This window comes from Glycine max, chromosome 4 (assembly GCF_000004515.6).
Source record: "Glycine max cultivar Williams 82 chromosome 4, Glycine_max_v4.0, whole genome shotgun sequence".
In the NCBI taxonomy this organism is placed as follows: domain Eukaryota; kingdom Viridiplantae; phylum Streptophyta; class Magnoliopsida; order Fabales; family Fabaceae; genus Glycine; species Glycine max.
The window spans coordinates 5,164,495-5,177,360 of NC_016091.4; the positions used below are offsets into that span (position 1 = coordinate 5,164,495).

At 30.2% G+C, this 12,866-nt stretch overlaps 1 protein-coding gene across 1 annotated transcript; it reads left to right on the forward strand.

Moving 5' to 3' along the window:
• Window positions 1-1,510: 1,510 nt before the first annotated feature.
• Window positions 1,511-2,596, forward strand: LOC100819663 (zinc finger protein 1). Its single transcript, XM_003523627.5, has one exon. The coding sequence runs from the start codon at window positions 1,625-1,627 to the stop codon at window positions 2,468-2,470; it is 846 nt and encodes a 281-aa protein (XP_003523675.1). The 5' UTR covers window positions 1,511-1,624; the 3' UTR covers window positions 2,471-2,596.
• Window positions 2,597-12,866: the final 10,270 nt, after the last annotated feature.

Below are 12,866 nucleotides of genomic sequence, written 5' to 3' on the forward strand. Positions count from 1 at the left end.
GTCGACCATTTGTCCCTCTTCGCATATATATGCCACATGATTTTTCTTCCCTTCAATCTATTTTCCTCTTCCTTCAAATTTTTTATTATCAGCGGGTCAAGATATAGCAAGTTGGAAAGTAAACCAGAAGAGGGAAAGTGTGAAACATTGTTTTGTAGTAGTAGTAGTAGTATATTCTATTTTTGTGATAGTGTAAAACATTGTTTTCTAGTGATTTTTACACTATCATTGTTAAAGTATGTTTTAGATTAATAAAAAAAAGCATGGTACTAATTGCATAATCAACTTCATTGAAAGACCTGAGAACTTGAAAAGATCACATCTTGAAAGTTGAATGCAATTAATTTTAAACCATTAAACATGGTTAGAATATGTATCTAAATTACCAATGACTAATGACGAGCTAGTTCTCGTTTGAATTTCACGTCTTATTTTACATTACAAGCCGAATTGTATGACTCCTTAAACAAGAGAGAGTTCACTCGCCGCACTAGAATTTTAGCTTTGATTTTCTGATCTTGTAAAGTGTGCAATGCCGTTTAAAATTTTAAACAAATACGCTATATTCATAAAGTGGTTTGTGCCTTTCAAGTTTTAACTAGAAACTAGAGATGCAGACGGAGCACAAAAAGCCAAAGTGGGGAAATTAAAAAAAAAAAAACTCCAAATCAGAGATGCAGCAAAGGGACAGTGTAATAACAATTGGGGTCACGGTGCCCTGATTGATAGGCTTTCAAGTACCAAGGGAAGTTTGTTTGGTGATGACTTTGGTCTCCATGACAATGTTTGGCTGTGTCCTATATGACATTATTAACTTCACTTTTCTTTTGAACCCGCGCGTGATTGAATGAATCACCTAATAATAATCTTCTTCTGGTCCTTGTTGCACCCAAATGCCAACTCCAATGCTGGTCTTATGATCCCACGATGTGTCTCTACAAGAGCATATGACATAGACGAGAGATAAGAGAGAGGCTCAATACCATCCACCTCATGCAGATATAAATATAATAATCCTTCACCAATAGTTTCTTTCCCAAGCCAAGCCAAACCAAAAACTTGTTCATATGTAGGCCACTATGTAAAAAGTACAATGCAAATACACGATTGCACGAGTCTCAGTCCATACAGCCAGCCACATGGGTGACAATGTCAGTACTTGATCTTCAACAAAAGTTAAAAGTACTGTGTAAAATGTAAATCCATCCACCCCTCCTCTACAACTACAACTACTGTATCTTTTGAATAAAGTTTCTAGACTAATCCATAATACTAAAACATCCAAGTTTTCAAATTTTCAATTTTTTTTCAATCATAGTATAATATATTTAGTCACTATCATGATTAGAACTTGGAAAAATAAGGGGAACTAAAAATACAACTAAACACTAAATATAAGTGCATGGTGACTTTATCAGAAATTAACAAATTATTAATTCTTTGTACTAAACCTAATCCATGAATATGGCCTTTAAGAAAATAAAACTTATCCTCATTAATAGGGAATAAAGCATGTATGTCCTCCAATATACTTTTTTTTTCCATTTAAAGGTAGGTGTCATGAATCAACAAATTAGGATTTCTAAAACTACCAATTACAAGGGCACGAGGAAAGTACTCTGCGATGGAAACACTGAGCCACGAGCCTCTTCTCTATGATAACTCTGCTGGAGAGACTCCGCCAAGTCCAAGCACACCATTGCAGAATTCACGGGAGAAGAAACAACTATCTGTTAAGGAAGAAGAAGAGGAAGAAAAGGAGGCAAAAGCAGATACTTTATTGGATCTAAATGCCCCTGGTGGTGATTCTGCTATTGGGTGCAGTCCAGTGCTGAATCTGATCACGTGTTTGGACACAGATTTGTCAAGCACCACATCAGAAAACCAACATGGCTCAGAGCCACGAGTGTTCTCTTGCAACTATTGTCAGAGAAAGTTCTACAGTTCACAAGCTCTTGGGGGACACCAAAACGCCCACAAGAGAGAAAGGTCAATTGCAAAGAGAGGTCATCAAAGATCAGGATCACGTTTGATGGCCTCAGCTACAACAGCTTTGGGAATTCCCTTTCTCCATAATCACCTTCACCACCACTATGCCACTATGGCTTCTCTGCCTCTCCATGGTGCTTCTAGTAATAATAAACCACTTGGAATTCAGGCTCACTCCATTATTCACAAGCCTTCTTCTTCAAATTATTCTCATTTTTCATTCAATGGGTTTGGAACCACTTTTGGACATCGTGGTTGGTCTAGACCCCTTATTGATCAACAACCTGGAATAGGGAAGCTAACGATGGAAAGTTTTCATAAAACATCAAGAGGCAATGTTGGGAAATTCGATGTGGTGAAAACGACCAGGCTTAATTCAGCGACCAATGAAGAAATCAGTGGATATATGGTTAGTGGTATTAGTCTTTTGAAGACTAATCAAGAGGAAATGAAGCACCTTGACTTGTCCCTAAAGCTCTAAGCATCATGGGATTGTGTTGAAGTTTAGTACTTGGTATAGTAAACATTTTTCCAACTTTATTGTTTCACAGCTTGTAATAATAATGTATTGTGTAAATTTGTTTATGAGAGGATCAAAGTTTTTTAATTATCTGTTCATGAAGTCTCAATTATTCAATTCCTGTATGGTTAGCAGTTTGTTAAGTCCTTTTTCTTTCTGGGAGATTTATTTGTTTTCTAATCTGTACATAGGTGAATTTAAAGAGAGGTTTAGCTTTCATAACTAGTATAGTTTCGTTTCAAATCTGGACTAGAAATTCAATTCCAACCTCGTTAACGGTTGATTACCCATTAAAATATCTTCTAGATGCCAAATAACAGATATCTAGTTAGATCAAGACTTAGCTTTTTTTACTGTGAGCCAACACCAATGGAAGTTCTGAGAAACTATAAATATTTCCTATTTTTTTATGTGCATGTATCGGAAAGAGGTAAAATTTTCAACAACTCAAACAAGCAAGTTGGACCCCTTGCTATAAATTGAGATTTGTACCATTATAAATGGTAGACATTTATTTTTCTTAGAAACGTGTGCCTCGGTTGGTCACCTGATAAACAAACTCTGTCTAAACTGTTTCCATCGTATGGATGTGAAACAACAACCGAAGGCACATTCATGTATATGTATTCATGAGGTAGTGGTCCTAGGACTCAAAATAGGATAAAAACAGAGATATTATTCTTCTCTAGGAGAGGCAATGTATATATATATATCTGATAACAACTTGCCTAATTTAAGCATAACTACAATCTCTAAAAAAGGTTCTGAATCCCGTAATTACAGATATGCTAATTTCTATAATTACAGATATGACAATCACTATGATTATAACATAATTATATGCATGACTCATGCCAACACTACTAGGTGCCCTACTAACTGAGCATACATGCAGATTCGGTAGTTTTTAGGCAAAATAATACTACTAATATAGGAGTATAAAGGAAGAAGTAAATGCTTCGGTGAGATGCGAGTCCAAGTATTCTTTGGAATATAGATTCAGTATTTATTCCTTCTCGGTACTAAACATGATATGTGTATATCAGAATTCAGAACAGCGAGGTCAAAAGCAGAGTAATACATTAAGAAATTAGTACCACAAATACTAAACCAGCAGATTTTTTTATTTTGATTTTAATATAAGGTATCTTTGCAATTAAAAGTCATGATATTAATCCTTTGATATTGAGAGATCACAGCAATAGTTTTGTCTCTCTTAACAATTTTTTTTCATAGGTTGACTAAAAAATCAGAAGATTTCCTTTTAACCTTGGATTATAACTTTACAAACGTGTATAATCTGATTACGATTTGTGAACAATGACCGGTTGTTTGTCCACAAACGGTACAGGAAATTAGACTTGTTATATTAACTAGGTTTTAGTATAGGAAAGGCTTTTGTCCTATTTGCTGGTGCATCTACAAGGTCACAATCATCAAGTTATCTGAAATCTTGCAAAGATACGTATGTATTCATATTTAATTAATGGTCTAATAATAAGTTCACGTAGTAACAGTGCAACCCAGTGCATAACCTCTTCAAGTCAAGTACTTATTTTATATGTTAACTTAAACGAGTTGTTAAGGAATAAAAAAACAAAATAGTACAACAATATTTAATTTATTAAAAACTTACTATTTTTATTTGTAGTGCTCATGGAAGCCTATTGTCATATTCCGATCACAAATGCAACTGCAAGCAAATCATATAGTAAAAGAGACGTTCCTAATAGTTTTAGGAATTTGGTTAAGTTTTTAATCAATCAAATTACATGTTATTTTTTTATTAATTTATTTTTGTTTTTCAAATTAGTCCTTAATTATTATTTTTAAAAATTTTAATATATAAATTTTTAAATTAAAAATATGATTAAATATAACTTTAGAAGTTTGAGTCCTAAAAATTTTTAGTTACTTTTAACACTTTTTATAAGAAAATCTTTTGGAATTTAGGGTTTAAAAATTTCCTATTATTGTTTCTTAAACATAAATTTTATAAAAAGTGTTGAAAATAATTAAAATGATTTTAGGATTCAAACTTTTATAAGTTATCTTTAATCATATTTTTAATTTTAAAAAATTATAATTTAATTTTTTTGAAAATAATAATGAAGGACTAACTTGAAAAAAAAGTAATTAATGAAAAAATGACATGTAATTTGATTGGTTAAAAAATTAACAATATTAAAATCCTCCAAATTGTTGGAGGCACCGTTAAAACTCATAGTAAAAGAGTCGTAGTGAATCAACAGCATTACAAAAATTTCTTAACCGTTCCTACGTGTGAGTTGGACAGTATTTTAATGTTTTTTCTTTGCCATCTCACTCTTTTTTTCCCCTCTCTTTCTCTCTTCCATTTTCTTAAGAATATCATGCAATGCACTGGTCCATTCCTAGTTATGTTTAAAATTGTTCAAAAGAAAAACTTATTATCCTAGTGTTCCCCTGCCGTTATTATTATTATTTTTTTATCATGGACCCCGCCAGATCTACAACAATGTTTTTTTGCTTGATTTATCAGTTTCTCTAAGGACATGAAAATCTATCTTTTTGATCTTTTACCCTTTTACAAGCAAACATATATCTGCCAACAATAGATAAGATGATACGATGATAGGATAGGTTAAGCATCCTAATATTTTTTTTTTCGCTAAAATGATTTTCAAAGTGAATGGAGGTTTCCAGATTTCATTTCACTATTATAAAAGCACGACAAATTCAATTTAGCAACAAAAAAAAATATCAGAAGTATAAATTGTGAAGAACAAAAAGATAGCCAAAGAGCAAATTAAGAAGTTTATTTGTTTAAACTGAGAAAGAAAAGTGATGATTTGCCTCTTCGCACTTGACTCTTAAAAGAGAGAAAGAAATGAGCGATTTTAGGAATTAAATCCGCATGCTTTTAAAAGTTAAATGCTCATTTGTTCTTTTCTTGCAGAAAATCTCTCCAAGTTTGGGCTCACATTCGTGATTTGGCTCCTTTCAGCAGGTGTTTCACTTTTTTAGAGCGCATTACTGACTCTTTAATTAGGGGCAGATCCACATCAGGTGTTAAAAAAAAATTACGTTGTCGGACTATAATTTGGCTGTCTAAGAACAAGCTGATTTTTGAAGATTATCAATTTTCTGTAATAAAGGTTATTAGCAAGATTAAGTTTCTTATGTATAGACAACCACATATTGCATTTGTTTTATTAGGAAGACTTTTGATTTTCTTTAACCGTGGATATGCCCCGTTTATTATTGTATCATTTTGGGTTTAATATAATTTACATTTTTTTTCCAAAAGTTTGAGAACCAAAATAGATGATTTGAACATACAGTTACTAAAACCAAATTAATTTTATTTCAAATACAGTGACAAAAAATTAACAAATTTTAGCCTATTTTGGAGAAGATAAGGATTGCGAAGTTATTAGTTAGGTAAGAGTAAATAATAGCAAGTGTTCATGCTTGCAACTTGCATCAGAATTTCACATATACATTAACGTGTGATTTCTTTTTTAACCAACCATTTTAAAAGTTGAGTTTTACTTATAGGTAAACTAATTTTTTCAACAAAATAAAGAAAAGTTTGGCGTGAAATCATATGCCAAGGCTGCAACAATTCAATAATGAACATCTTCTATTGAAATGCAATCTAAAGCAATTTTGGCTAAAAGATAAGCTAGATGATTGATCTCTCTTCTAAAATGAACACACTCATAGAAGGATAAACTAATATCTTTGCAGTTTGAAAAATCACCGTCCTAAGTATTGTGTCACTATATAGAAGAGGTGTCCTAAAAGTTGAAATTGTTTGTGAAACTGATTATTCTAAAATAAGCTTTTAAATAGAGACTAATAAAATTTTAAGTATTATATTGTATGTGTAGTCTATATATATAAAAAAATGGACTTTTACAAGTAAATATAATATCACGTGTCATTTCATATGGGAAAAAATATTGAATTTCAAGTATTATCTATTATTTTATTCTCTAAATGCTTTTTACTAATATTTTTTAAAACAAATGTAAGTTATTTTTAATTGTTATAATTGTCAAATTATCTCATATATTAAACTAATATTTAATTTTTTTATAAAATGTAGAAAAAATAATTAAATGAAAACATATTTAAAACTATATACAAGTGTACCCCCCACACACAACTGTTACTAGCAAGCTATGAGATAGAGTGGTTAAAAATGGTTTGACCCGATAGGCTAGTCCAATGGCCCAACCAGTTGAACTAGACTGTCCATTGGTAACATTATCATGTTAATGAAATAGATTAAACTAACAAAATCTGACAAAATTGATAGATATCCATGAAACATTTTTTTGTGAATATCAGTCATAATAAAACTTGAATCTAAAACGGCAAACAAATTACTTAAATTTCTTACTACTAGACCGACTATAATGGATTTTGTACCCATTAAAATATCATTATAAAGGAGGGAAAAATAGAGACAAAATAAAATGTCTTTAAATTTTGTCATTAGAGATGGAATTAGAAATGAATTTTGCATTTCTCCATCTCTAAATTAGCATCGCTAATTGATCATTTCCTAATTAAAATTTAATTTCTAAACATATATATGAAAAATCTTTATTAGAAAATACAAAATGATCTTTATACCAAAGAGATACTAGACAGTCCAAATCCATTTCTAAGAGCATGGTCTGTCAAGGTCGTTGAATGGAGGGATGAAAAGGGAGTTGTTATGTGACAAGGATATTTGGCTGGACGCAAGCAAGTCAGAAAGGTACCAAAGCTACATATATAATCAACTGAGAATGGTACTAAAGCTGCATATAATCACAACAATACATGTGAGCTTGCTTGTGACAAGGTGGTTAAGTTTTGAGTTCTTCAGATATATGACCAAACCTACAAGAGGTGTGCAAGTGATATGGATGGTGACCTTTTTTGGTCGTACATTGGAGAGATGGGGGCCCAAAGAAGGAACAACTGCACAAAAAAGGAACAACAGGCTCTTGCTTCGTGTACTTCCCAAGTTGCTTCCTGCACTCTTTTCGGAATGTTTTTATAACCTTTTGGATTGGTCATTCTAACAGCTAAAAGGGAGTATATTTTAAATGTAATTTTACATTCTCGATTGACATTCCTAAAGACAAAAAGGGAGTGCAGTAAGCAATAACCGGAAGAACACTAGGGGCATTGCAATCTATGCAAAATCTGTAGCCAAATAGTTAGCGATATTTAGGAGTGATCCTTTCCTTAAGCTCCACAAATGCTTATGGTTTTGGTGTGGTGAGTCAAATTAGGCCTAAGCTTATTAATGCAAAAAATTTCATGTAATATGGGACTATACTCATTTTATATAAAGTGGAATGCTATTTGGTACAACAAAACGTTTTTATGAAAGTAAGTATGAAAGTTTCTGTTATTTTGCTTTTCATTGGTTAAAACTTAAATAAAAGAGGGGTAGAAGAATTTGACACAAACATGTCAGAGTCATCCATTTTCTAACCAACCAAGATTTTAGTGGCAGGAGAGACTGAGATAGTTCAAACCTTATTGATGTCATTGTACACCAAAAAATCCTCCATTTTCTGTTTTGTATATTTCTTCAAAACCATTTCGTATACTATTTAACAATTTTATTTTATAAATTGCTAAGACTAATGGTAACTAGTAATTGATAAAGGACTAGAGAACTCTTCAGTGCACAATTGACAAGGGTTATAGACTTATAGTATATCTGCTATTGGATAAATATAAACATCCTTTTCCGCCCATCACGACTTCACAGTTCACAAAGTTATTTCAGTAAAAGCTTATAACTTATTTTCTCCAAGGAAAAAAGAAAAAGATATATATGACAGAAAAGAAAGAAAGCATCGATTCCTTTGGTACTAAATGATGAATAAAGTTAAGAGAAGCTTAGTCGGAAGTGAGTCTTTTTCTCTGAATCACCTGAATTGTCCATAACTCATAAGTAATATTATGTCTTTCCGTTTTCACCACTCACCCAAAAGGAGGAAAAGGAAAACACTCACCAGTAATGATAAATTTCCCCAGAAATTTATCAAATGAGCGTCAAAAGAAAAAAAGCTTGCCAAAGGGTCCTGAATGGCAGAATCTTTTTATGTGTAGACCGGCACCCAAATGCATACTACCCCGAATGCAATTGATGGATTCCCTAGAAATGCACTTTTTTTCCCTTCTTTTTCTCAAGATTATTTCTAGATGAAATTTAAAGTAAATAATAGTGTATAATTGTATTTTAAAAGTTTCATACTACATTTTGAATAAAAATTATTTACTGCTAAATATTTCATATCTGAAAATTTAATTTAAAATTTTAATAATAAAAATATAGAAAACTTGTAACTAGCTCGATGTACATTGTGATTTTTTTTAGATATAAGATTAACATAATGAAAGAATGAAGGGTGAAAGGAGAAGGAATGAGGAAGAAGGTCTTAGATTCAAATTTTCTCAATTGATATTTTTAATAAAACTAACAAATTAATATTTGTTGATAAAAAAAACTAATTATTATCACTTGGCCAAACTGGAGGAGTTCCACAGTGGAGTGAGCAAATTGCTGATATAAAGTTTCGGGTAGCCCACCAACTACAAGCTCAGGTAATTAATCGACTTCGTAGCCCAAATCATGGATGATTCTCGATAAGACTTTGTTTTAAGTATCCGTTTTTTTTATCTGGCCAAGAGAAAAACTACTTATCGATTTTTAATTACAAAATTGCAATGCTATTATTCTACTAGTACTTATACAACAATTCTCACTAAGTAATCTTAGGCAATACATGACAACTTCTGACTGACACTTGATAAGAGCAATCAAGTAATTTAAACTAGTTTATTCCATTAATGTACCCTAACTCATATCAACTTGATGGTGGATAATTAATTACATTCTTTATTTATTAGACTCAACGTTATCGCTTTCTATTAATTGTTTGGTTACATTTAATTAGGAATGTTTTTCCATTACCTTTTTTTCTTACTGGTTTCCCCCTACCTTCTTCTTACTCAATTAATAAAATATTTAAACGTGTTTCCATTATTATTGCTCAAGATAATTTTGGCTTACATATCTCAACTGCTATCATTATCAAATTGGATGGAGTAACAAAGTTAGTTGAATGATTAAGAAATAAGAGAAGGAAAAAAATATCACATGTTTGATTTCTGTACTGACAAATTAACAATTAAATTAACACCTGTCAATAAAAAAAATTATTAATCGCATTCGATGTTTCAAAACCTTGGCATCTCTCTTTTCAGCGTGCCTAAACGGAAGAAAATCAGTGCACCGAACTGTTCGGCTTGCATGAGCTCGTCATCAACTTAGGCTCTTGTTATTTGGGTGTCTTTCTCCTTCTTATTTTAGTTCTTTAGTTCTTGAAGATGCCTTGAGGGTTTTTTTTTCCTTATGGTGTAGTTTTGTTGTTTCCTTTTAAAAAAATTAAAAGGATATTTTTAAAACTCGTCAATAATTTTTTTTATATCGTATATCATTAAACTACTGACGTATTTTTTTTTCTCATGCATAATAGGGAATTTTTAGCTTAAAATAAAAATAAAAATAAAAAATAATCATTTTGAGGAATAAAGAACACAAAAATGTGTTTTAGATCTTTCAATAAAGAACTTCGTCATATAACTAAAACCAAATATCGGTTAGTAAAGCTTTAACAAACACGTGATATATTTTTTAAGATACTGTTTTTTTTTACTGCATTTTTAAGCTACTTTTAAAACTCTGAATAGTATAATTCAACCGTTATACTGTAGGGTGTCACAGACCCCCTTTTAAGCAGGAAATAATTAAATTAAAAAAATCTTAAATCACGAAATGTTAAAGATGAGTTACAGTGAATTTTTTTTATACGAATGGTAAAATTCAAGCATAAATGTATTCTGTATAAATTGTGCTTACTAAGTTGATAAAAAATAGTATATCATATATTTTCTTCAAGTATATAAACTCAAATTTAATTAAAAAGTAATTTTTACACCAGTATTCAAACACATATGTAAATTTATTAGTTTTTATAACAATTATTTTAATAATCACGTCTAAAATAATTTATAGGTTTTTCAATAAATAAAATAATTTATAGTCGATTAGTAAAATAAAAGTATTATATACCAATATTCATAAATATAAATTATAATCAGTATCTTAGTTAAAGTTTAGGGTTTTTTTTAACAAGTTAAAGTTTACGTTGATGTATGCTAATAATAATTTTTCATAAAAATGTCTTGAGAATACTTATTTATAATTGTAGTGACAATACTACTTGCCAGATGAAGAATGTGTCTTGGTCCCTCCTCCAGCGACGATGGTCAAACTGAATGTTGATGGCAGCTGCCGAGGCAATTGGGATCTTCTAGTTTTGGCCGTATAGATGGTGATTCTCTTGGTTCTAGGGTACTGCATGTGGCTACACTACCAATGTTAGCGCGGAGCTTCATGTCATTCACAAAGGCTTGGAACATGGGTTATAGAAGTGTTGAATGTGAATCAGATTCGCTTGTGTCTCTTAATCTGATTGTGCAGGAAGGTGTTGGCCATCATCCTATGGCAGCTATCATCATCAACCTCATTCAATCTTTCAAAACCAGACAGTGCCAACTTTCCTTTAATCATGTTTATCGGGAGGCCAGCATTTGTGCCAACTCCTTAGCTCGTCACGACTCATTTAAGATCGATAAATGTTAGTTATTTGCCAACATTGTCCTTCTTTCATTAGCTCCTTTGTATTGGCTGATGCCATGGGAATCTCCTTCCCTAGAGCTTAGCTGTGTTGTTATTTTCTGTTTTTTATTACCAATGCATATATTTAAATATTCAATATAAATATAATTTAGTTAAATATTTATAAAAATATATATATATATATATATATATATATATATATATATATATATATATTTAAGTGATCTAATTCTTTTACCGAAACAAATTAAATAAATAAAACATGTTTAATTTTAATATAGAATGAATATAACAATAAAATTAATATTTTTAATTCATAATTTTTGTATTTTTTATCTTTAAAGAAACTTGATGAATAATGTTGTTTTAATTTTACTGATCTTTTGTGTTTAAATATATCTATGATAGTAAAATTAAGCGAACCTAAAGATAGTAAAAAGTTCAAGATAAAACAAATAAAAAGAGAACTAATTAAATTTCATATATAATGAATAATTACACTTTTTTTTAAGCAAGAATATTTACAATGTAGTAAAATAAAAAGTGATTTAGTGAAAATAATTAGAGTTATTTAGTGAAAATAAAAAAGTGATTTGAATTATCCAAGATAATAAAATAAAAATGTAGTATTGAGAAAAAAGTGTGAAAATTATACAAAATTTAATTTAATGATTTATGAGAATTTTTTCTCTATACAAGCATAGATAATTAAAAAGCAAAGTTAAACTATCTAAAAAAATAATAAAAGAAATAACAAAAAAATCTTAATTCTCATTCTAACCTGAGTTTAAAAATCAATTTCTAAGAAAAAATACCTTAGTTTAGAAATTGATTTCCTAGGAATCAATTTCTAAATGAAGGCAAAAAAAAAAAAAAACAGTCTTATTTAAGTTAAGAAATAGGTTTCGAAGAAGCAATTTCTTAACATGAACAAGAACTTATTTCTCAACGTGAACAATATTTTGTATCATTGAGGTAAAGATTTTTTGGATTGTATTATTTGGATAATTTTTTTATATTATTTAGTTGAAAAATTCTCCAATAGTACAATCGGCTAGCATTTGTCTTATTTGAAAATTATTAATTTTATTATATATCACCTAAGCATAATAACAAATTATTGATTATTGATGTAAGTAATACCGGACTTGATTTCTTTAAGTCAAGCCTTATAGATAAACATAACTAAGAGAGAAAATTTGTTATCAAATAAAACTAGTGAACAATGAAAATCTAGACCCTAATCCACGAAAAACAATCTACTTAAAAAATAAAATTAATAATTATTATTATGAAAGATGTAAAAAAATTAGAAAAAAATTCAAATATATAAAATTAAGAGACAAAATATGCACATTTAAAATATTTATATGTAACTTCATAAAAATGAGGAGAGAGTGCAGTGTGTGGATCGGTCACTGCTAGTAAATATTCCTCAATAATATCATAGTTATCCAAAATAGAAATAACAAGTCAAATTTAATTAAAATTATAGTAAAAAATATTAATGTTATATCTTAATTCCTTATCAACTTACTTTGAGTGGGCTCCCAACCCAGACGCAAGCCCTACACATGATAATTCCACCACTACCAATGTCTCGTGCTCCATTATCGCAAGTCATTATAGTGTGCCACAATCATTAACTTTGGA

Bases quoted from the DNA above. Each gene is read 5' to 3' on its own strand.
- LOC100819663 (XM_003523627.5), top strand. From the start codon at position 1,625: ATGGAAACACTGAGCCACGAGCCTCTTCTCTATGATAACTCTGCTGGA.